A 24,903-nucleotide genomic window follows, 5' to 3' on the forward strand; every position below is an offset into this window, starting at 1 on the left:
AGTGTTAGGAGGAGTGGTCTCGGTGCCCGGAGGAGTGTTAGGAGGAGTGGTCTCGGTGCCCGGAGGAGTGGCAGGAGGAGTGGTCTCGGTGCCCGGAGGAGTAGCAGGAGGAGTGGTCTTGGTGCCCGGAGGAGTGTTGGGAGGAGTGGTCTCGGTGCCAGGAGGAGTAGCAGGAGGAGTGTTAGGAGGAGTGGTCTCGGTGCCAGGAGGAGTGACAGGAGGAGTGTTGGGAGGAGTGGTCTCGGTGCCAGGAGGAGTGACAGGAGGCGTGCCAGGAGGAGTAGTCTGGCTGGCAGGAGGAGTGGTAGTCTTGCCAGGAGGCGGCGGCTTGCACCAGAAATCAATCTTGTGGCACTTAATCTTGCAGAACTTCTTCAGAAAGAGTCCAAGAGTTCTCTTCTGGTTGCCCTGGTTTTTGGCGACAGCAATCGTGAGCGCCGTGGCGTCACCGCACTGGGTGTTGACAATGGTTTGGCCCTCAGTGGTGAGCTCATGGGTCTGCTTGCAGGGGAAGTTGCTGTTTCTAACGGTGTATATGAAGTCGTAGCGACCAGGAGTATCGACCTCGACAGAGAGGTTGTTGATGTCGAAGCTGCCAATCTCGTTACTGGCCTCGATCACGGGTTGGCTCGAGCCGTCAGTGCTGATATCGGCCTCGATGAATTTGCTACCATCATCCTGGCGACCAGCAAGCATATCGCGGCGGCCAAACTTCTTCTTGCAGGACCAGCCCTTGAAGTTGCAACCGCCATAGTTGTCAACGGGTCCGACGGGGACCTTGCCCCAGTCGTAGCCAGGTACCTGGTCGGGCTTGCAAATGACGGGTTTCTGGCCGGGACAAATGAAGGAATCGACGCCTTTCCACTTTTTGAGTAGGTCGCCTCCAAGGAGAAACTGACAGATTGTCAGCAGAGCATGTGTAGAGGTAGACTGAGAGTACATACGGTGGCAGAGGCCTGCTCAATGGTGGCAGCCACGGCCAAGGCGTAGGTGACCTTCATGGTGTATACAACACGACTTGAATCGGCCTAACAGTAAATACAGGAATATGAATATAAATGAGATGAACGACTGTGGTTGCTGTACGCGCGGTACAAGCTCGACGTTTGTAAGCGATAGTGGTGTCAAAGAAAACGAATGACTCTGACGTTTGAGGCAAGCGATAGGAAATAGACTGGTGAGAAAGAAAAAGAAGAGAAGACTAAAGAGTAGGTGAGACACAAGAGAGACCTTGGGACAAGAGGAGACGAGCGGCTACATCTATATACCACGAGCTGGCCTGACAGCTGTGTAGCGCGGCATGGGAACGGGCGCGAACGGACCTGGGCCAGCGTTGGTACCTGGGCCAGCGTTGGTACCTGCATGGCTAGTGTAGAGAGGGTGGCTTGTCCTCCGGAGACGAGAGTCCATGAACCCTCGAGCCCCCGTCCAATATCATTCTGAAGCGTGAAAGAGGCGGAGCAGCCAGCCGAATGATGTAGCGTTCATCCAGCGATGGTGGTTTCGCCGGACATCAATGCTGGCGGCTGACCCGCTCGCATTGTCACCCAGCCAAGGGCTCTTATCCATGCATCCCAGGCTACTAGGGGAAGCCCCTGTAGCACCCATTTTAGGTTGGCGAAGAGATTGCATGGTTCCGTCGTCTTGCTTTGCGCCATGGACGGGACCGGGTCCAGCGAAAGTGTGCTTCGACCTCTTTGTTCCCCGCCAGTCCGTTGCGTGCTGTCCTGCGCACAGTCCGGTATCCATCCTCCCGCTGTCCCACCATACCTGGCAGCTAAATGGGACCGTCGAGCTTCAGGCGAGCTAAGTAGCTAGCGTCATGCTCCTCGAAATAGGAGCCGATGGCAGACAATGGCACCTGTCTGGCAGCGCGGGGTCTTGTATGCACTGTCGAAACAGCATCCGGCGGGTCGTGGTTTGGAATGACTCCATCTCGGCGTCTCATTTTGATGGTGACTGCCAAGGCCACCGCGGTGAAGCTTCGAGAGGAAACACGGCGTGGGAACAGAATGCTAGTAGGGTTGGTACGGACTGTCTCGGAAACGGGCCCCAAAATGGCGTGGGCAAGCCTTGATCATGATGCATTTTTTTGATGGAGAGATGGAATTCTGGAGTTTGTTTGGTTGTGCTTGGATGAGGGATATGGCAGCTTCAGGGAGTCACTGTTTGCATATGCGTTGGTACGACGGGTTCTAACCATGTACCTCGACAACGCTCGAATAGGGTGCTGGCCGATTACATCAGCGTCCAATCAAGCAAGTACCAGCTGCCAACTGACAAACACCTACTTTGCTTGACCACAGACAATTCGAATCTACATTCTTCCTGCCAACGTACTATCCAAGCTCATGGCCTTACGATAACTCGCTGCAGTATTGTTTACCCATTTATTATATCCAGTCGACCGCATGTACCTGAATCCACGGTCAGACCGATGCCGCCACAACGGTGCTACTGCAAGGCACTATATTACACCAGGATATCTTATTATCCAGCCGATTCAGGCGTCTTCTCCATTGTGTCGCTGCCGTCTGAGATCTATTGCACTATATCACGTTTCAGTTTTGCAAACAACTTTAGAGTGCCGAAGCTGTACTTCTAGCAGCAGTGATCAACGCATAGTCTGTAAGCTATCGTGTAGATCATCTGAGCAAGGCAGGCAGGCACTTATATTATCGATTCAGCTGTATTTTCCGACCGTGATGCTGGCTTTCCCACAGGCAAGGCAAATTCCGTTGTTTTCGGCCTTGCTAGCTTGTGGCTGATGAGTTGATAGGAAGGTGCCTTGTGACCTGAGCCACAACCTATAACTGGGTTGGTAGGGCTATAATAGACGTCGCGCAGTGGCACTCCTAACTCGGCTGACTATTGCGCTACGTAGTATTTCCCGGTACCGTCAACGAGAAAGCACCATTGCCTTGTTATTACCATACAAGGACCTACTGGGACCTGGGCTGGGGGGCCCTGGGCCCTGGCAGCCAATCCTTGCAAGCACGCTGAGGCGTTACTACTCCACGCGACCACAGGCGAGTCCTCGAACCCATGCAGCTGCTCGCTAAACCTGGCACCAGCAACTGTCACTAATCCCGTGGCAGGTTCGGAGTGGCCCGCTAACTTATTAAAATAAATGTACTGTCGCTACGATCTTTCAGGGGTTGATTTGTAGTGTATGCTGGAAAGTAGCATCGCCAGCTGCCAGCACAAACTATTGCATTTTCTGGTTGCAAAGCAATGGGAGTGCCTCTGCACTGGCCCTTGCCGATCATTCCGTCGAATAATAGCCATGAGTGGCCGCGATTTTCATGCGCAAAAAGTTGACTAGTTGACTAGTAAACATGACCCGGCTTCAATGGCAGCCACGCAATGAATCCCTACGGTGAGGCGGGTCTCCATGGCTCGTATTAACTGACTCCTTTCCCCTCAGCGTCATTCATGGCCAAATTGGCTCCAGAGCGAGTGAACGCTGTTTTTCTTCACGCAAAAGCCTTGGCGCCTTCAACAGCTAAATAGGGCTACCGGAGCTATTGACGGCATACCCACTGGCTGGCGTGGTGGAAACTGCAGCCTCGGAAATTGCCAGCGATAGCCAGGGCCCAGGGGGCAGGCGAAAAGACAAAATCAATCCATCAAGACGGGGGACTCTGGCAGGTTGGCAGAACGTGCACGGGAAACAAAATTCCAACTCTGGCTGACCATTGCGGCTAAGATCGATCGTCGTGTCAGTTTCTTCTTTTTCAATTTAGGCGAAAAAGGAAAATAAATTGATCCCTTGTTTTATTTTTGGCACAATGCAAGCATGACTGCGCCGCCTCCTCTTATACACAACCCTAGGGTATAGCAGAGCAACGAACGCGATGAGAGATTTGCTGATATCCGCAGCGATCATATTTGATCATTGATCATACAATCACCAACTCTCCACCCCCCTCATAAGCTTGCATGAATACATGAGTTGTTATGACATAACTATCACCATCGGCTAGCAAAACATGACGTTATGGGCATAAATGGTTCAACTTGCAGCTTTTCGATTGAAACCACGACTTCTCCTTGGCTATCACACACTAGTTGACTATTACAGCGACAGCGACGCAGTAGGCGACAAGCTCAGCACCTCCGGCACCTCGGCGTGGCTTACTAAATACGGCAGAAACACGTCCGCAAAAAGAAGGAAGCAGAATTTCCGTCGGCCTACAGAAAACCCTGTTGGAAAACTTGGCAGTCAAGTTTATGCCCATCATGGTCGAGTCAGCAGGGACTTCTCCCATTCAGGGTGGCGTGTTTCGAGTTCCGGTGAGGTCTGGTGTATTCATAGTAACAAGACAGCTTTTATATGCGGAGAATGGGGTCAGCCAGTTTGCATAGGGCAACAAGTGGCGTCAAGACTTGAACAGCATACTCGTGCCAAAGTAGTCTAGTTTCGATTTGAAACACCTTAAATCCGGCCTTCGCAGCTGTAAAAATGGACTCGTTTGTGGCGCGATACCCTCTTTAGACTGTAGCACGGACCCCTTCGGAGGTTGCCCCTGATTTCCACATTTCATCTATTTCCTACTCTGGAACTATTGGTCAGTCCGCCCATTATTATAGCGTTGTTGTTCTTCCTAGTCTTTGCGGTGAAGGATGGGATTCTTTTTCAATATGTCTAGTTCATATTCTTGAATTCTCTTCCTGGCTAGTATACAAGTATGGAGCCTCTGCAGAGATGGAGTCCGCAGCCTTGTTGGCATTGCAGACTGTCGCCTGCTGCGCTGCGCTGCGCTGCGCATCAACACCACCTTGCTGATCGGGTTCGGGACGGTCTTGCCTGTTCTGGCGGACATCCTTCATGCACCCGGAATCTGAGACGTTGCAGCCCTCGACGTGATCCCACGCTCGTATTTTTCCTGCTTACGGGGGTGGCTATGTACGCGGGGACGGCATGGAGACTTTGTCGCACTCTGAGTGCTGGTTTTTGCGATGTCTTTTTTTCTCTTCTTTTCTTCTCAAACCAGTTGACTAGCGCATGCGACAGAAAAACACATGGGACAAAAATAGTTGCTCAAAACTTGGAGACTTTTTCAGCATGTGGGAATTGCCATGCTTTTCGGGCCCCTATTCTTTTTTTAAGCTTCCAGGCACAGCGCCACAGTTCAACTGTTCCAAGTCCATGCGAGGCGCGACTCACGAGTCGGCTTACTGCAATAGGCAAGAGAACCATCAACATTGGGCAAGCACAATGAAAACCTTGTTTTAGCCCACATGTAGTTGATTGTGCGTAAAGTTGTCTTGGCATTTCTTGAACATGGTGGTTATCGTGCCAGTCATCTCAACTATGGCTTCCTTTTCGTACGCCTGACAGCTCCTTTCGCTCCGAACGCACAGCCTGCGCACATGCTCGTTCCATTGGGAGGCCTTAGCGATTTTGCCTTTGGCAACTCGACAACCACGATAGCGGGGTAGAGATTATCCGTGCGTTGCAAGGGGGGGGGGGGTTGCCATGTATCCGGACTCGCGAGGAGATTTCTCCCCGCGCCAGGTAACTAATGGCGTGGGAGCAGCATGTTCTGCATTGTGCGTTTCATTTCCGAGTGCAGACGCGTTCAAGTGAAGACGCGGGGCCGACTTTGCAGCATACAGGGTAGCACTGCGCGGTTACCATGATGAAGGCGTCGATCTGGAAAAGACTTTGGCCTAAGTAGAGCTGTTGTCCAAGTCGTCAATAGAACAATAGTGTCGGCGAAACGACGACATCATGGGAAATGCCTCGCGCCACGGCATTCCATGCTCTTATATATGTTTTTTTTCTGTGACACGCTCTTTGACACAAATGTCATCGCCATGCTCAGTACATGTTTGAGACGTAAGGCTTGGGCCTCTCTTTCACATACAATCCCAAACGACTCACACATGAACGGTTTCCAGGGTTGGCCGCTCCTCTTGTAAGCAGCCCGATCAACCGAGGCAATTCCGCTAGAACGGGCATAGAAGATCGCTCAAGATTGACAATCTGATCCTATCGGGACTGTCAAAATTCTGACTCTTTGCAACCTTTTTGCATGGCGGAGTGTTTGTGTAATCACATCTAATCAGCCCAACGGCCATGGCAAATGAATAGAAACATGAGCTGACTATCGAAACTGTTTTATATATACATGTCGGACGAAGCATTATGTGCGTTTCATGGCAGGCAGACAAGGTGCAAGACGAATTTGATTCGTCGTGATGCCCTCGGATGAGAGTTGAACATGACTGAACAGTCCCGGCTATCTCACGTAGCCCTGCGGTTGGAAGACACGGAGTTACACAAGGGAATGAAGCGCAAGTGTTTCGATCGTGATACAGGGATATGCTGTGCAAAAAACATGTGAACGTGATGATGTCTATGCCGTGATGATATTGTTCAAGTAGCCAACATAAATATGGCCGACAACGCCTCGAGATTCTCGATTTGCATTCCGCAGACAATCACTTCTTCCCAACAGTACAAACCAACAACCAAGGACAAACAGAAAAAAACAACTCAAATTCACATCATGCATTTCACTTACACAACTCTTCTCTGCGTCGCAGCGCATCTTGCCCTCGTCAACGCCGCAGCGCTGCCGGCCGCTAAAGGTACAGACTTTTTTCCCATGACTATATTACATCTAACCCCCCCCCCGCTCTTCTGCCACTGCTGCCTCAGCAGCATGCCAAACGATTGCCCCGAATTCTTTACTGACCCCCTTGCAAAAGACTACGCGGCCCACCAGCAGCACCAGCCACGCGCCGGCGGTGGCGGCGGCGGCGGCGGCGGCGCCGGTGGTCTCCTCCAGATTCTCACGGACCACGGCAAGTACATGGCAAACCCGGCGTCTGCCGAGGAGCCCATCCCCGAGGCCAAGAACAGCGAGCTGCGCGAGACGCACCGACAGGCGCACAAGACCATCTACGAGACCATGTTGGGCGGCGACAAGGACAAGGCCGGGAAAGACAAGGAGGGGGCCGGGCAAGACAAGGAGGAGGCCGGGCAAGACAAGGACGCGGCGCCGGCGAAGGATACGGATAAGGCTGCCGCCGTGTAGATGGACAATTGGGGGGGAGGGAACAACTGCTGGGGTCCGGGAAAGATGGGCAGATCCGCAGATCCCCGGCATCACATATCAGAGAGAGAAAGAGAGAGAGAGGGCTCAATAGAGCATTGTATAGATTTAGAATGTTGAATATGCTAGATATTCAACATATCGTATAATCATGCGCTGGCGCACAACATGGTGTATTACTACTGGTACCACTTTTGAGTGATTATGGATCCGTTCAGACAACCGGGAATTATATGCAGCCCATGAGGCAACTACCCTCTATATATTACTAAATACCTTTATTTTGAATTAATTTGCGTCCGAGAAAAAAATAACATGTCATGCGCAAAAGATATGCAAGGTACCGTGTATGTAGGCAGGCGGACGGATCCGAATGCACGCAACGACCTGGACCGTGCATTCAATTCATCCACAACACCACCAACCCACCCACTTACAAAATGATCGAGGGCATGGCAAGGCTTCCCGCGTCTGTTCACTCAAAAGATGTGGGGGTTACTTGGAATCATCATCCGACATCAAGCCCTGCCAAACTACGTTATCGGGGGAATGCGTGCGCAATGTTACCTTGCGTCGTGTGCTGGGTGGTTCCCTAATTTCCGCTAAGACGCATGACGCTTTGGGCGCGCGCGCGCCACTCTCACCAACAACGCGGGGAGCTCGGACGGGATGAAGATCAGAATGGTCTGATCCTCTCTGCTTTCTTGTCTAGAACGCCGTCCAAGTATCACTAACTCCTATTTTACATCCTCAATCTTTCTCGAAAACATCATGGCATGCTCCTTTTTTGGTGTGTGCTCGTCACAACCTCCTGAATCTAATTTTGCGCTCAAGAAACCAATACACCCATGCAATCATGTCTTGGCCATTGATGAATACCCTACTTCCCCTGTAGTCTCTTTAGTCGTTCCTCGGCCGCACGCGCTCTCCTTTCGCGATCCAACCGTAGTCTCATCTCTGGCGTCAGCCCTCTCGCCTCCTCCTCGCGGCGCTCCTGCGCCGTCTTGGGCAGCAGGGCCGACGCGCCGCCGCCCAGCACCTGTCCGCCGCCGCGGCCGCCCTGTCTCTTGGACTCCGGCACCCGCGGCCCCTCCGTCTTGAGCCTTTCCTCCTCGGTGCGACGCCTCTCTGCCTCCTTAGCATCGGCCTCGTCCTGCTCGCGGCGGGTGCGCTTGTCGGCCTCGGCCTTGCTCAGGGCCGCGGGCACACCGGCCGCCTCCCAGTCCCAGCGGGCCTCGCCCAGCTCGGCGCGCGCAACGCGAAAGGCGTCGCGCGTCGCGCGGTCTCCGGCCAGCTCAAAGGGCGTCTTGCCCTCGGCGTTTTTGAGCAGCGGGTTAGCCTCGCCACGCACCAGCAAGCCTAGCACCATGGGCGCTGAGTTTTGCGACGCCGCGAGGTGCAGCGGATGAGGTGTGTGGTGGTGCGACTCGGTAGGCTCAAAGGCAAAGTCGGCCGAGAGCTTGTTGCTGGAGAGGTAGGACAAGAGGGCGGGCAATTTGGAGCGCCGTATAAAGGCCTGGAGCTGAGTGGTGTGAAGTAGTGCGGTTTGCGCAGCTTCCGTGAGCTTTGGTTTGGAAGGCTTTGGTGTTGCCGGCGTAGAAGAGACTGGCGTCGTCTTTTCGGGCTTGACTTCGCTTGCTGGATCGATTTCGCGGACTTTGAGCCTCGTCAGCTCGATGAAGCATCGCATCAGCTCCTTTTGCGTCGGCCGGCGTGTGTTGAATGGAAACCCGCGTATTCTCGGGTCGGTGTGTCGTAAAACCTGATTGTCGTACGGTCCGTACAGAGTGCGCCTGTTGGTGATGCCGGTCGCGCGAATGAACATGAGCTCCGAGGTAGCGAGCAGCGCCCTCCAGTCATGAAGCAGCTCCCGGACATCCTCGACCAGCGCCTGCTCGTTGTATCGTCGCAGCGTGGACCCCGCAGAGTGCGCCGCGCCTTTGGCGTTGTCATTTGCCGATTGCGAACCTCCCTGTTTTCGCCTCGTCGTATATCTGTGAAATGTCTTGTGTGCCAGCACTGTGGCCTCGCGGTTCATGGGCGCGTTGTGTTTGCTCTGGCGCGGTGCGAGGGACACCACCATGGCGGCAAAGTGGCCACCTCCAATCATGCATAAGAAAATGTGAGGTCCTTTGTAAGCAATCGGCGCCAGTGTACCATCCTTGGCCGGGTGAGGAATTGTGATTGGATCGAGCTGCTTTTTGCGTAACTCTTCCGTGAAATCGGTAGTCTTTTGTTGTTCATTTGTAAACAGCGCACGATACACGCCGAAGAAGTGGTTCTCAGGAAGCAGCGGCGAGCTGAACCAAAGCAGCGGTGTTTTTCCGGGTTTCTGCACCTTTGTTTTACCGTCGTCATCGTCGTTGGATGAGGCGCTTTTCCCGGCAATTTTGGCTTGTCGCTTCAACAACGCTGTCAATGTTGTGTCGTTTGCGTCGTCATCGTCGTCATCGTCGTCGTCCGAATCGGAGCCCGAAAGCGACTCGTCCAAGTCTTCGATGAGCTTCTCAAACTCCGTCTCCGAGACTGGCTTCTTGCCGCGCAGCTTCTGCTTGAGGTTGTAATTGTGTAGATCGGATTTCAAGTGGCCGCGCTGGTCCAGGACATTGGTAAACGTCAAGCCGCACAGCGAACACGACAGCGATCCGACGGTGTTTGTTTCGGTCGTTGTAGAATCAGTACTTGTCACGCTCGGCGAGCTGGGTCGCTCTGGCACGAGCGAGGGGGCAGTCGAAAGTGTGTCGACATTGGGCTTGAGAGTGATGGAGCGAAGAAGCTGTGGAGGAAGATCGTAGGCTGCGTAGGTCGATGCTGGTTAGCTGCCATCGTCACATTCGGCGGGCTGCTGTTTCGCAATGGTGAGCCTACCGTAGAGCGGACGACCCATGTAGTCTTCGGTTTGGGACGCCATACTGCCTCCTGGGCCTGGACAATTTTTGAATCGGTACAGCAAACACAATGTCCAAGGGTGCAAGAGTTGCGTTTGCGTGGGCCCTTGTAGTAAAGAAGTAGGTAGTTTGCGGCGATGACTCTTCGCCGGGCGGCAAACTGGAGCTTAGTCAAATGAGGGTCTGCTAATGACGTAGATGTAGAAGGGAACACAGCCCGTTGAAGATGAAGCTTTTTCTGCTGAAATATGAATTCGAACTAAAAGCATTTTATTTAGCTTTTGTGAAGATGCTGATAGTTTTTTTATTGTGCTCTTCAAAGTCATCCGCCCTCGAAGCGCAAAGTCTCTTGTTCACATGCCAGTAGGTCTAACTACTACTCGGTTCGGACAAGACCCAGACGCGACTCTCTTCCTTCAAATTCTCATTTGGTCCATCGAAAATGGCTTGCTGCCCGAGACTGCACATTTCATGCGTGACTTCTGAACTCCCGGCTCACTCGATACGCTCATTGCCAATGCGTCGGCATGGATCTCTGTACTCCCGCCGGGCGCCCTCTTCTCCCACAAACATGCCGTTCCTCCCTTAGCGAGCGCTCGTGCATAATTACCCTGTGCTCTTATATCTTGATCATTATCGACTCATAGAGAGCCGCAGATGCTTTTGGGCTCGTTGGTCTAGATCTGCAGTGCTCACTATATACCAAGCATTGCACGAGGTGCTCACGTCCAGCACGAGTTTAAAAGAAGGCAACATCAAAGTCTTCAAGAATATGCAAGTATAATTTCATTAAGCCCATTTCAAACCATATCCAATACTCCCTGGTTTTAGTAAATGCGCTGTACGCGCTCTCTTTCGAGTACGCAACAGGTGAAACAAACCCTCAATTCCAACAGAATAACGCCACGCAATGCACTTCCCAACATCAAATCGTACACAATGTTCCTCCAAATTTTTGTCACTATCTCCCCTTTCTGCATCCCTGACGACGCGTGCAGGTACCGGCTCGTGCGACTATCCTGTCACTCACCTGGTCCGGGTATTCCTCTTGCTTCTGCGAAGAGGCTGCAAAGCGCGCCGTTCCACGGCTTCTCGACGACGCTGCCTGGCTCTGGCCCGAGGGGACAATTCTATCCTGGCTTCTTCTACTGGAGAACCCGCGCTACGTGGAGTGTCTTCCCGAATGAAGACACCCTCATACCGTTGGCGGTCCTCCAAGATGGCCAAGTCCTCGTCCTGCGACGTATCCCTGCTGGTGACTGAGCCCTCATCCCGGGAACCATCATTTCGAATGACGGAACTTCCGTGCTCTGGGCTGTCCTCATGGATGACGAAATCCTCGTCGCGAGAGCCGTCCTCGTGAAGGGCGGAATCTACGTTCTCCGGACTGTCCTCGTAAATGACAAAATCGTCATCGTTGCGGTGCCCGTCCGCATTGGTGGCCAAGCCATCAGGGGAAGCGCCGTGCCTGTCAGCAGCCTCTGAGGAAACACCATTGCCGGCACGAAAAGGGGACAGCAACGGCGCGTAAATCACCGTGGGCTCCTGCGATCTAGCTGGGGATAAACCACTATCCGTCGATCCGCTCGATCCTGCCACCGCCACCCTTTTTCGCTTGGTCGCCTTGGACACTCTCTGCAGCGAAGGCAAGGGACCGAGAACGCGTCGCTGATACGACTCTCCTGAAAAGACTCCTCGGCTAGGCTCGCGTCGGACGACACCGACAGGCGATCGCTGCCCACCTGGTCCTCGGCCCATGGCTTCCTGTACTGCCGCGCGCACCTCGGCAGGCCGCAGTCCCGCAAGCCGCATTTCCTCCGCAACAGAGATAGGAGGCGCTGGCGCTGGCGCTGTATTTTCCATGTCTGAATCATGAGGCGCCTGGTTCTCCATGTCCGAATCGTTGAACGACGTGTGCGACTCGGCGTCCTCCTCTGGCAACGACTCAGTTGAACCCGGCATTTGCTCCAGCGTGCGCCCGTGAAGCGCTCCGCTAGGCAATGCTGGTCCCGAGTCTGCATACCGTTCGCATCTCCTCGCCACCTCTGTCGGCATGTACTCGCGGAACCCGACGGTCGTGGGGAGTTGCGACGATTGCGCCGATCCGTAGAGCGCAAAGAAGTGATTTTCCTCTGCGCTCTCGGCGTCAGCTGCCGCCGCCGCCGCTGCCGTCCTCCTCCCGCCGACGGCTGCGGGATGCTGCTCGTGCTTCCACCGCATCCCCGGAAAGATGTCCCAGCTGCCGTCACTCTCGTCCCAGATGCCCTGCGGCTTCCATTGCTGCTCCCGCACGTTGTGAAGTGCCTCAGCAAACATGTTCCTTCCCAATGTAGGCGGCGGGCCGGCTTCTCCGCGTGGGCTACTGCCGCAAAGCTCTGGTGGGATGCGGGGCGGGCTGCTCAGAAAATGCAGGTGCTCATACTCGGTCATGACCTCGTACATGAACTGGAAGCAAGGCCGCGACATTTCCCGCGACCTGTCCGGTCGATGCGAGGAGGTCGCCGCCTTGCGCGCGCCGTTTATGCCTTCGTGCCGCCACTGCCCGCGCGGCACCGGCTGTTCGCACTGCCAGCCGCAGAGACCCTGCTTCTCCCAGCGCTGCCAGACAAGCTTTCTGGCCATGTCTGCCCTCTCCTCGCCCGTGGCGCGGTGTCGCTCGTCGAGCATGCACGCGTTCCACTTCTCGAGCAGTCGCTTTTCCTCGAGAATGACGAGTGCGCGGAAACGATTCTCTGGCAGGGAAGCAACGTGATGGACCAGTGCGACGCGCCTCTCTCGCTGGCCTGCTGCGCCTTGGTCATCGTCTTCAAAGTCTGCGTGGTCGTCTTCGGCATGGGGGACTTGCGCTTCGGTTTCGGGTTCCGTTCTTGGTCGGCGGGAGAAGAGACCAGAAATACGATTGATGATGAAACTCATCTTGGAAAGACCTTTAAAATGTTGGCGTTTTAAATTGGGTATTGCCCACTGCTGAAGGAAGGTGCTGATGAGTTATGAATGGGATGGAGATGCTTATAATAATCGAGGTGAATGAAGCTGTCTCGCAAACTAGTTGAGGGACCGCAAAGTAGAATATCGCAAATGATCGAAGCATCGACCCCCCTAGCCTTTTATACCACTGCCGAGAAGTCACACAATGAGTGCCGCAGTCTACATCACCTTTTGTTGTATGTGGTTGTGCAGCAGCTGCGCGAATGGCTGGCCATGAACAGCTCATTTCCCGCCGTGCGATGCAACCGTACACAAAGTTTTGGATGTTTCGCATGTATACACGTTTATCGAATATAGCAGCATTTGTACAATGTCGCACCAGACTGATGCGATTTCACCGCCGGTCTGGTCCAACCCCGGGAGCCTGTTTTTCTTCTCCAAGCGTCGACTCCTCGGCATTTGGTCATTGGCGGCCGTTGCTGGCATGGTTTTACTGTCGCTATTCCGTTTCTTTGTTGAGATTGTAGGTAATGTTATCATCACTAGAATAACTAGTAGCCAACAAACCCGTCGGGGGGAAGGGGGGGGGGAGGTTGGAATGAGAACTCGTGTGTTTTTTTTTCCCTTCATCTAGACAACCACTTGTCCTTCCTTTTGCAATCAACTCCTGTAGCATTCTCTATTTGCGCAGTTTCAGGTACACTTATTTGGACCGAGATGCGCATGCTGCAGGGGGCGTGATACAGCGTAGAGCTTTGCACACGGTACTACGACGCGTAGCCGAGAAGCGATACGCGTGCAGAGTATTGGATGCACAAGAGTTACCTGATAGCCCTGTAAAGTGTAACGCGAAAATACGTCTGTATACTGTTTTCTCAGAAACAAATAAGAATTTAAGAAAAGGAGAAAACTCGGAGAAGAAACCATTCGCTTTAGAGGGTTCAAGTGTGTTGATCAACTTGTAAGTGTAGTTTTGCCAATGTGATCTGCTTCTTAGGCCGACACGGCTAGAAAGAACTAGACTGATGATTCTGTGGCTGTTTTTGTCTACTCGTGCACGCCCCCTGTGGCGCATGCATGCACATAGTCACCATGGGCCGCCTCTTGCTCTCCTGGCTCTATGAGATTCTCAGGTTGTTTTTCAAAAACAACCTGAGAATTATGGGTCCAGTCTCTGTTGTTCGATAAAGCGCAGCCAAGTCGAATCCATGCTAAGTGCGGCCGATACTGGCGGCCATGATTGCCAAGCTGGCATTTCCCCCCTCGGGGCAGCGACTGACTTTATATATAATGATATAAAGCTATTGCCAAATGGGGGAGTATCACGGGACCACATATGGCAGGGGCGGCGACAGCGACCTCGACGTCGGCCGGGTCGGCGAAGAAGTTGGCGGGTTGATGACGGGCTGGACGGCGTTGTCGCTCGAGCTGATGTTGGTGATGTTGCCGCGGGATCGGGGTATGCACAGCGCGGCGCCCATGGTGGCGTACCGGTGGCCGTCGTTGGGGGTCGGAGCCCGAGGTGCTTTTGGTAGCGGAGCCAGGAAGCTGATGGACGAGGAGGCTCATCAATCTTGGGCCAGTCGGCAGGGTAGCTGGCGAGGGGCCTGCAAGCGCGCGGTTGGAGAAGCCGCCGAGGAGGTGCTGTGGGGAAACTTTTATACCAGGCAATAATGTCATTTGGACGGATTGATGAGCATTGCCGGTGCTGTTGCCCTGGTACTGGCGGATGGCGGCGGCAAGGGCGATGTCGTCGAGGAGGAGGGACGACGACGTGGTGAGGCCGTTGACGCGATAGCTCGGGCCAAAAGTAACTTGGAGATGGTCCTGCATGCCTTGCCCGACTCCCGAGCGGTCGGCAATGACGGGAATGTTGAACTTTGTCTGCAGGGCCACGCGTAATCTGCAGCGACGCCACAAGGTACGTTATCTGCTCGCAGGCAGCCAAGATGGAGTATCCTGCATTGTTGACCAGGTACGTAGTCGATGCTGCCGAGGGCCGGGGGGGGGGAAGGGTTGAATTTTTCTTTTCTTGCTGTTCTTTTCTCTTTTTGGTTTTCGTTAGAAGCAGTGAGAATGCGCAAAAGACAATGATAGTAGTTGATTCCTTTTCGAGAGAAGGGGAAAGGAAATGCCACCAACAAGCGAGGTTTGAGTTCTTGATGCTTTAACGTTAGGCAGGGCCCGTTTTGACTCGACCATCGACATCACTCCACCACGCACCACGCCCCAAATCCCGCAAAATCCGGTGCACCCCGGGGTGCGATTTAAACGGTGACATGTAGACTGATAACTATTGGGCATAGAGACCAAACTACATGGCAATAATTGTACAGGCTGGCCGACAACTGATTTTCGGTGCAGGGGGCAGACGGGTTGTGCACATGAACTCTGTCAAAATGCGAGACCCGCTGGGCGTGTTCTGTCCGGCCAAGCTAGATTGTACACCCGACTTGGTATCTATCTGCACTTTTTAGTTAATCGGCCTTGATCATCTTTTGACTTGACTAGTTAGACACTGGCCTGCACAAGCTTTGATTACCCTCAAGCCTCACTACTTTGTACAAGGCCGCTGATGGCCTGAGCCCAGACGAGACTGCCACGGCACGTGTACCCCCTTGTCGGTGATCCGATCAAAAGTCTCAGCCATCGGTCGCGTCTTCTCCCCAAAATCGCCAAGATGATCCGCTGCTAAATCAATTCAGTATGATTTACCACTCACACACCCTGTCCGCAGTGAAATGACGCTAAATAAAAGACGTCCCTGTAGATCAAACCCGATCTGGGACATTGCTATGAAGCTGGCAGCGCCATGTCTCAAATCATAAAGGCCATCCTGGCCACGGAACATGGAGAGATTTTCATCGGAGGACTTGAAAAAACCTTTTTCATCGACAAATGCAGAGGTGTCACGGAAATGACACCATGGCCAGCTGGGCGATTTGCCCGTTTTTGCCATGACGACGCAAAAATTTGCGGAAACTAGATTTGGTGTAGTAGCGTGCCGGACGAGATTTGACTCTGACAAGCCGCCCCCGTGTCACAATCACAAATTACGGAATTTGCAGATTTTTTTTTTTGATGGCTGGGAGAATTGAGAAACTGGCTGATTAGGACATTTGGGTTAATTTCAGGACATTTGGGAAATACATGTTTTAATGGTGCAGCTAACTTAACAAGAGCATAAAGATGGAAGCCTTGGTACAGGAAGCTGTCAAAACATCTCGAGACTGACAGATAAGGAAATCGATTTTGTGGAAGAATATATATACGGCGTTGACGTTTTTCACTTTAAATTCTCGTATTTATTTCATATGAATCATTGAGCCAAGACCAGCCAATACTATAATTTGAAATGGACACTTGATAAGCTCTCTTGTTGAAGCCAAGTCTTCGCATCGCTACTAAAAGAAATGACAACAACAAGTTCATCTCACTACAGAGTCTCGCATAAGCAACTTGGCAACATGTTGACAAATACAACATTATGGGTATCATCTAAGTCTAACAATAAGCACCTCACTCAGAAGCGCCACGCAATCCAAAATCCAAAAGTGGTGTGCCCGCCCAAATCTAAGCCCATTATAAACCTGTATGTAAATAACATCGCTCCCACAGCTTAGTACAATGTAGTAGAAGAACAAATAAGAAAAGCAAAGCACAAACATAAAACCCTCCTCTTTAACCCTCCCTTGTCGCTCATCAGCTCACTTCCGTGCAGTGCGCCGTCGCGTCCTTTTCGCCGGCCGTTCTGCATCCCGCGTCTCGTCCTCCGCGACCGTCTTGCCGCGCCCACGCTTCCGTGACGCCTTGGACGCACCCCGTACCCTGGTCGTGGTCTCTGGGATATTGGCCTGCGCTTTCTGCAGCGCCGCTTCCTCGGCGACTTTTAGGCGCCTCGCTGCGATGCGCGCGCTTCTTCGCAGCTCTGGAACGGCAGTCGCAGCAGCACGAGTGACTGTGGCGGTTTCCTCAAAGGTGGCCGTAACTGGAAGTCTCTGTTCTTCAGCAATTTGTCTTGAACAAGGTGGCACAATGACTGACTGTTCTACTGGAGGCAGTTCATTCGCCGGTTCTTCTTTCGAGGGCTCTTTGACCAAAGGCTGTTCCAACGGGGGCTTCTCGGTCGACGACTGCTCGACTGTTAGCTCTTTGGCTGATGAACCTTCGGCTAAAGGTAGTTCCAATGGCAGCTTCTCGACTGACGAATGCTCCATTGATAGCTCTTCGACTACTGGCTTTTCGTCTGATGGCTCTTCGACCGACGGCTCTTCCGCTGACGGTTGCTCAACTAGAGGCACTTCAATCACGGCCGACTCTGTAGAATGTGACGAGGTACGATGTGGCGAAGCAAAGGTAACACGCCGCAGACGAGTCAGCGAGCGCGGCGACACAGAAGGTGACGGGACGGCGTCTGACAAAGGGCTCACATCAGGAGAAACACCATCGCGGTGTTCGTCCTCGTTGCTGCTGGGACCAGCCTCAGCAGCCGCAGTGACTGCAGCCTGTTCCCCATCCTCAGCAATGACGCTCTCGACTTGAGCACCAGCTGCCTCGGCAGTTCTCTGGGCTGCTGCCGCACCCTGGGCCGCTGGGAAACAATCTGCTTGCATAAACAAATCTGGGTTCAACGACTGGATAGTCTCCTCCTCTTCCCCTGGAAGGGGTATACCCGCCGAGGTTCGAATATCGTACCATCGATCCGTAGCCCAGGCCAACAGAGCATCATGCCGCGAGCGATTGTCGCGCGCCTCCCGCCAGGCCCCCGTCTCCTTCAGAAATTCCACCACCGCCTCATTGCGCCGCATCACTTTGATCTTTGCGTCCTCGGCGGCTTCAATCTCGGCCTGCGCCTCGGCGAGCTGGCGCGGTCTGTCGACGCGCAGCCTTTCCAGGTTCGTATGGTTCCTCCGCCCTGGCGGCCGCATCTGCAGGCGCCGAAAGGCGAGCTCAGCCATATCTTGCCGGCTCAACGCCTCAGTCACCTCGACATTTCGCTGCGTCGCGGCCGCCTTCGTCGGAAGAAACTCGGCTGTCTCATGGGGTCGTAGCGCCACCACTCTCCTGAGCTGGGCGTACGCTACATCATGCGAGGGTCGATACCTGCGGACATCGTCGTCGTACTGTTCCATGAACCAAAGCTCGAACGCGAGGTATTCGCTCCACATCGTCAGCCGATCCTGACGCGCAAAGTCCTCGTTTAGAAGCGCAAAGTTTGCGGGAACCTCTACACCATTTCGAGCCAAGCGTGCGCGTACTGCGGCTTGGTACTCGTCAAAGTTTGAGCAGGCTTCCTCCCGCAAAAGTTCCCTCTCATCGACGCGCCTGGCCCAGAACTCGTTGCGCCGCCCCAAGCTTCCATTGCACCCCGGCGTTGCCACCAGCTCCCGCCAGTGGTGAGCGTTGGTGGCCTCACGTATCAGCGCAGCATGGTACGCTTCCTCCATGGCGGACGGCTCCAAGGTGTCGATGCCGCGATTGATTGCCTGGAAGCGTTGAAATTCTTGAAAGCGCAGGCTCTGGCGCTCGAAATAGTGCATTACAGGAGCATCAAAGTCCAAGGGCGGGTGCCAGTGAAAAGGCCGGAGCAGGCCCTCGATACGCTCTGGTACGTAGTAAGCGCGCAGAAGAAATCGAGGATGGTAAAGCAGAGGGACCTGGCGAATCCATAGCCAGTATATTGCCGTGTGTTCGCGATGGAGGTAGACCTGCTTCTCGACCCGCCTCGTCTCCTCATCTCCCTCTTCCGCAGTCTCGATAATTTGCCGCCGCTCTGCGTCATCATCGTCCGTGTCGTTTAAGATAGCCTGGAGCCGCATGTGAGCAGACTCAAGATACTTGTTCTCACGAAAGACACGGCCAGCAGGACGGGGCGTGGCAGGCGTCCCTGGATTCCTTGAAACTTGTTAGAGGGACATGTGAAAACGTGAAAACAGCCAAGATTGTCTTACCACCGTGTGCCCTCCTCAATTCTAACATTCCCCTCCGCGAGGTACTCTGATTCTTCAAGCGAGAGATGCGTCGCATCGTCAGGTTGTGTGTGTGCGTCAATGATCTCTGCCAATGCCGCGCTCCTTGTTATGCTCTCCTGCTCTGCGCGAGCTGTCGCGCTGTCGCTGTCGTGCGAGTCAGTCATTTTTGAGGATTCTCTTTTTCTATATATTCGTAATCTGAATGGCTTGGATGAGGACTAGTAAGTAGAGCGAAACTGAGTATTCAAGGAAAGAAGCACTGTTGCGCGTGCCGTCCTGCTCCTACTACTACCCCGAACAAGGAAGCAAGCAAGTACAAAAGGCGAGCGAACTAGTTCGATAACATGGGAAGCAGGCCGAATTCGAAACATTGAGGGCAAAGAAAAAACCCGCTATATATACGCCCATGGTTGGCAGACGTCAAGGCAAATCTGGAGGGTGGTGATGGTGGTGCAACGTCAAGCCGTGTGCGACGATGAATCGCGTTGGCTTCATGTGCGCGCGTCCAATCAGTCCGGCGCTTTAGACGCTGCAACGGCGGACTCGGTACACGGCAGAAAGCAGTGCACGCGGCATGAACTAGTTCTTCACGGCACGGGAGCTAACAATGAAGAAACAGAAACAATGGAGCGTCGCGCAAGGAAACCAAAATAAATTGTTGGTTAATAAGGGTGAGACCTGGGGGCGCAAAAGGCAAATAGATGCTGCGGTGCAACGTCGAGCGAATAGGCCGGGACCGGAGCCTCGTTGCGCGACAGTACTGAGAAATCTATTGGTGTAAAAGCAGATTCTTTGCCGCGAATCAAGGCGGTAAGCCGGGAAGAGTAGGGATATTCCCGAGTTTTCAACTGACACGGCATTCTGAACGACTCTGAGTGCCGATGCCTCTCATCGAATCCATCTTAACAATGGTTACCTAGTGAAGAACGGACAATACAACTTCGGGTGGGTGCAGGCCCGGTGACTGCTGCCGTTTTGCTATACAGTTGGACAACCACGTTAGAGCCCACATGCCGTGGAAGAAACCTGCATTCAGGTCGTCTCCTTGCCTTCTTTTCGTGTCCATTCGATTACCTCTATAGCTGCCATGAATAGTGATGTAGCTGCTGCAAATAGCAGAATCACAAGGGTAAATATGTACCACATTCAAAAAAAAAAAAAAAAAAAAAAAAAAAAAAAAAAAAAACTAACGGCCTTGTTTCGTTCGGTACAGCATCTGGCCCAGGATGCTGTTGGCCGCATTGGTTCCCGAGGCTCAGCGGAACAAGTAGCTCATCCGCCAAAACGCCTCACTCGGCATGAGCCGTTTTATCTTTACGAAAGAGCTACAAGGTGCCCGTCGTAGATAAATCGCAGGAAACATTCATGGTCCTATCAGCCTTCATTCAAGCAGCCGTGATTTCTTCTGCCCACACTGAGCGACTGCATAACAATTAGACCTACTTGAACAATTGGCAATGATTCGTTCAAGAGTAGCCGCCTTTGGGGGAACATTACTCGAGCGTACAATGTACAAAAATAGAAAAACGGTGTACCAAGTAGCCATGAGGAGATGCAGGGGTCTTTGGCTAGTTTCAGCGTCACGAGCTCCCAGCTACTTCGGCGACAAGATGCAAAGGAGTGCAAAGGCCAATGGCACTCAGTCCTGGGGGTTTCTGTGATACTCACTCAATCAGTCCTAGTTCAGTCAAAGTAGCGAGACCGATTTCTTGCAGCATTCGTACTACGTCGGGAGCAGGCCGTGTCTGCGTATCCATGCGGCACGCCGACGCTTCTACCCGTCCACGGATATGCTCCCACATATCCAGACGAACATGTACCATCGGCAATATGTATGTTTGTGTCATGCGTCTATGTACCACTTCGATGCCGCCAAATGCGCACGTCCAAGTGCCATGTAACAAAGCCCTTATACAGTTGACCAAAACCAACCCCGCATAAACAGGAAACCCCCCCCCCCCCAAAAACAGTAAACACCGCCGGTGTATGCGCCCTTAGAGAAACCCAGTCTATAATGCCTTATGAACAAGTATTAACCCGATCTCGCTCCTTTTCGCCATCTCCCGCGCTGGTCCGTGCCATCTCCCGGACCGTTGCCACGACTTTGCCACAGCTCAGGCCACGGGACTTAATCTGGCACAGCGGGTAGCGGCTAATTCTTCTAGTTGGGCATATACCCTCCTCTGCCTTGGGGCATCCTGCCCAGGAAGTTGCCACGACCGTTGCCACGACCCCGGTAGTGCATGGCGGGCTGAGGTAGATTCCCGTGCATGCTGTTGTACTCGTTAAACATGGTTGGCCCACCAGAGACCCAGCCGCTGCTCACGACCGGAGCACCGGCATTTCCGCCCCAGTGATGAGATGACGGCGCTCCGTGATGAAGATGCGGCGGTATACCCATCGGAGACGGGCTCCAAGCATAGCCTTGCTGGTCGTATCCCATACCACCTGTGCCGTACATGGAAGGACTTGACGGAAGGCCACCCGGAACCATGCCGTCCATGGGTACAGGAACCATGTGCGCCTGCGTGTGCATGGACATGCCCCCGCGACCAAAACTATTTGAGCCACCCCCTCGCCTTCCACCTCGTCCGTTGGATGATCCTCTTCCTCGAGCAAATGGGCGTCGCTGTGACTTGGGCTTGCGGTCAACGGTGAAGTCAATCTTCTTCAGTGGATCCGTGACCATGACGTTGTTTGTGAGATTGAGCTCTTCGAGTTGCTCTGGCGTCGCTGTCCAGGCTTGAAACACGTTTTCAGCATTATCAAAGCCGCGTACCTCAGACACCCAAGCGCGCACGTAGTCTCCTTGCTTGTCATAATCAAAGGCTTGCTTGACCGGGTTAAAAATGCGCGCGTCGCCACGGGGGTCGTTACCCACACCAGCGACGTATTGCCAATTAGCCCAGTTGGAAGAGACATCGTAATCGACCAACATGCATTCGTACCACTCTGCTCCGTAGCGCCAATCGATATCAAGGTGTTTGGCAAAGAAACTGGCGACGTTCTGTCGAGCTCGGTTCGATGTGTAGCCGGTGGCGAACAACTCCCGCTGAGATGCGTCGATCAGGCCCATTCCAGTATTGCCTTGCAAGAATCGCTGTATAATTTCGCCGATTTTCTGCGGGGAGGGATGCTGATCGGAGCTGGCCGTGGCGCTGTTGGCTGTTTTCCACTTCTTGTTATACCCATCAACTTCTCGGAAGCCAGAGGCAGCGAACAGCTTTGTGCCGAATTTCTTGGTACAAAGTCGCATATAATCGCGCCAAAGCAGTTCCAAGCGAATGGACTTGGTGCCGTTATTTTCGCCCTGCCCGTATCCAGGAGCGTCTTGGTACTTTTCGTCCGTGCCATCTTCAAGCTTGACCAGTTCGCTGTGTATCTGGCGAGCAGTCAAACAGCCCAGACAGAGAAACGCTGATAGCTTGGTGCTGAAGTCGACGCCGAGAAGCCCGTTGCGTGTGTCGGAATAAGACGAAGCGGCTCCAGATTTAACAAGGTGCTGCAATCGATCAATTGCGCTCTGCTCGCCGCCGAGGAAGGGATGGGCGGATTTGGCGTCTTCGGGGTTGACGGGAGGATTCGGCAAGTCGAAAACAAGGGGCTTTGAGAGGTATTTCTGGAAGGTATCAAGGTCATCCGGTATCTGAAAAGGCACAGCCTGTGGCGGTATCAGAGTGTCTGGCGGCAACGGAGGAAGAGAAGACTTCATGTTGGGGTATACTGCTCGAGGCTTTTCGCGCAGTGGCTCTTGTGATTTGCGGTAGGTCGTGAAGACATCAGGAAGCTCTTGGGTAGCAATATCGACATCGCGACTATAGGGTTGAAAAAATGTTAGACGTATGAATGCAATTTGTTTCAGGATATGCATATCAGTCGGGCAGAAACGCACTCGTCAATGTAGTATTTCTCATCGGGAATGAGGGTAAAGTCGACATTGGCACTATTGCATACGGCGGATATGTCGTCCTGTTGTCGTTTCTCTTCCCAAGGCACATCGTCAGTCATCCAGACAGCGGCAACAGCGGCCTCACCCGAGCACTGCAGATGCTGGATAATGGCGCGAACAACGTCGGCGGGGGGTCCAACGCGGATGATGAGACCACTCTGGTGGGAAGAAAGGGTATTCTTCAGATCCCAAACAGCCTCCGCAAAGAACTTTGCGCGATGAGGGCCGCAGCGCCAGAACTTGCCCACTCTGCTCTTAGCTAGCGGGAAAGGAGAAGTTTGGTCAGACTTGAGGAAGCCGGACGTTTCGATCTGGTCGGGAGGTAATACGACAACGGGAAGCAAGTGAGTGAATCCATGATCCGAAGTCGAGGTGAGACGATGGAAAACGGGATTATCAGCAAGTCTCAGGTCGCGGCGTAGCAGGTAGACGAGAACTCTGCTGGCAGTCATGGCGAGCTAGGGAGCACTTGAGAATGATGCCGGGGTTTGTTGCTGCCGATGCGAGCCGAGTCTCGCGGGAGTTGAAGGAGGAGAACCGGAAAGTGGGAGAAACGTATAGAGTAAGCGAATGGGGTGTAATGTAAATATTGAATGGGGAGATTTAGTATAATGATAAGGTAGCGAGCCGGAAACCGGGAAGATGGGCTACCAGAATGTCAAGTGACGGGCTCGACAAAGCAAGCAAGGCAAGCTAGTTAGCTGGCGAGCAAGCGAGGGCGGGTTGGCAGGCTTGGTGGTCGGCGAAGAAAAAGAAAGGCGGCAAGACAATGGGCAACTCTAATAACAAGTCAAGATCCACAAGAACATTGCTGGCGTTTCTAAGCTGCTGATGATAATTTATGCGGAAGCCACGGGAGACGAAGCGAACCGAATCTGTAAAGGCACGTAACAGCGTGGTACTGTTAAGGAATGGCGACTTTGCAGATTGTTTGGACCCTTGATAGCGGCAGTAGGTAAGTACCTAGGTAGGTAGGTCGACGTCAGCGCCTGAGGCGATCTGGTGTGCTGGTAGCGTGTGATTCGTCGAGTAGAAGCAGGAGCAACGAGCAGGAGAAAAAGCTGAATGAAGGCGGAAAGAGCTGAAGTAAGGAAGCAGGCTCCAGAGTGTATGAAGACGGCCGAGCGTAATCTTGTACTCTTGTATATTGTAATCCAGAGTTGATTATTTGTCAAGAGATAGCGGCGTGTTTGGTCATGGATCTTGAGATGATGATCGATGCTGGGTAGCAATGACGCGGAAGCGGAAACTCAGCGCACAGTACGGAGTAGGTTGTTTCGGGATGGAAAGGGTTCATGAAGCTAGCGTGGCGTGGGCGAACAGTCAGGACCGCAGGACCAAGTGTCAAAGAGGAGGGTCATGTTGGCTTTTGTCTTGGGTGCAATGGCGTAGCCGGAGCTGGCGGCGAGGCGCAAGGCCTTGAGAGTTTGCGGGAGCATTGGGGCATGAGACCCCCGGGGGGTGTGCGGGCGTGGAGGGATGCATCATGGAAGCGATGGCTGGAAGATGCAGGAGGGTGATCGATCGCGCAATGAGAAGGGTACCAGTATTGAAGTGGACAACAGCGCAAAGTGGGAGGGATGGATGGATGGATGGATGGATGGACGGATTGGATCGATTGTGGGATGGATGAAGAGAAGGGGAGGGGTGGACATGAGATGGGCAAATGATACTTGCACTGTGCTGTAGTTTACAGAGTAGGTGGGAGTAGAGACAATTTCTGGTCAAGTGCAAGGTAGTCAACATGGAATAGAGAGAGGTCGTCCAGGGTATGAGAGTGGGGTAAGTGGAGAGTCAAGCCCGAATGAAGACAAGAGCAACTTTCTAGCCCCACCCGCCGCAAGCCCCAAAAGGTTGTAAAAAGCTTCGCTTGGGCCAGCAAAGCCCCAAGTTACAGCGGGCCAATGCGCCAAAACTCCTGGATTACAGGGCCGTTTTACTGCACTGCCGCTGTAGCGAAGTATTTTTAGGTAGGTACCCACAATAATGTTCAACTGCCAGTCGGAGACAGCGCACCGAGGCAAAATATCGGGATCAATGAGGATTCAAGAAATAAAATAAAGATACGAGATGAATCATAAACCAAAGCATTGACTCGA

General features: G+C 53.2%; 6 protein-coding genes across 6 annotated transcripts in view; 1 reads left to right on the forward strand and 5 right to left on the reverse strand.

The window, feature by feature from the left end:
• The window catches only part of BBA_02419 (adhesin protein Mad1), a gene marked incomplete at both ends in the record, with an annotated part of 2,393 nt that extends 1,392 nt beyond the window's left edge, over positions 1-1,001 (reverse strand). Inside the window, 2 exons of the mRNA XM_008597516.1 lie at positions 217-894; positions 945-1,001. Coding sequence (XP_008595738.1) covers positions 217-894; positions 945-1,001 — 735 coding nt within the window. The remainder of the gene's footprint in view (positions 1-216; positions 895-944) is intronic.
• Positions 1,002-6,518: 5,517 nt separating this feature from the next.
• BBA_02420 (uncharacterized protein) lies at positions 6,519-7,049 on the forward strand (the record flags this gene model as incomplete). Its single annotated transcript, XM_008597517.1, has 2 exons — positions 6,519-6,600; positions 6,721-7,049. The coding sequence occupies 2 exons, from the start codon at positions 6,519-6,521 to the stop codon at positions 7,047-7,049; spliced, it is 411 nt and encodes a 136-aa protein (XP_008595739.1).
• Positions 7,050-7,947: 898 nt separating this feature from the next.
• Positions 7,948-9,978, reverse strand: BBA_02421 (ankyrin repeat and zinc finger domain-containing protein; the record flags this gene model as incomplete). Its single annotated transcript, XM_008597518.1, has 2 exons — positions 7,948-9,863; positions 9,936-9,978. The coding sequence occupies 2 exons, from the start codon at positions 9,976-9,978 to the stop codon at positions 7,948-7,950; spliced, it is 1,959 nt and encodes a 652-aa protein (XP_008595740.1).
• Positions 9,979-14,094: 4,116 nt separating this feature from the next.
• On the reverse strand, positions 14,095-14,716 carry BBA_02422 (uncharacterized protein; the record flags this gene model as incomplete). Its single annotated transcript, XM_008597519.1, has 2 exons — positions 14,095-14,162; positions 14,215-14,716. 2 exons carry the CDS (start codon positions 14,714-14,716, stop codon positions 14,095-14,097), a joined length of 570 nt encoding a protein of 189 aa, XP_008595741.1.
• A 1,874-nt stretch (positions 14,717-16,590) lies between these two features.
• BBA_02423 (uncharacterized protein) lies at positions 16,591-19,019 on the reverse strand (the record flags this gene model as incomplete). The annotated part of the gene is made up of 2 exons (XM_008597520.1): positions 16,591-18,778; positions 18,835-19,019. The coding sequence occupies 2 exons, from the start codon at positions 19,017-19,019 to the stop codon at positions 16,591-16,593; spliced, it is 2,373 nt and encodes a 790-aa protein (XP_008595742.1).
• A 1,997-nt stretch (positions 19,020-21,016) lies between these two features.
• On the reverse strand, positions 21,017-23,256 carry BBA_02424 (DASH family cryptochrome; the record flags this gene model as incomplete). Its single annotated transcript, XM_008597521.1, has 2 exons — positions 21,017-22,670; positions 22,748-23,256. The coding sequence occupies 2 exons, from the start codon at positions 23,254-23,256 to the stop codon at positions 21,017-21,019; spliced, it is 2,163 nt and encodes a 720-aa protein (XP_008595743.1).
• Positions 23,257-24,903: the final 1,647 nt, after the last annotated feature.

Source organism: Beauveria bassiana (assembly GCF_000280675.1).
Source record: "Beauveria bassiana ARSEF 2860 unplaced genomic scaffold BBA_S00005, whole genome shotgun sequence".
NCBI lineage: Eukaryota > Fungi > Ascomycota > Sordariomycetes > Hypocreales > Cordycipitaceae > Beauveria > Beauveria bassiana.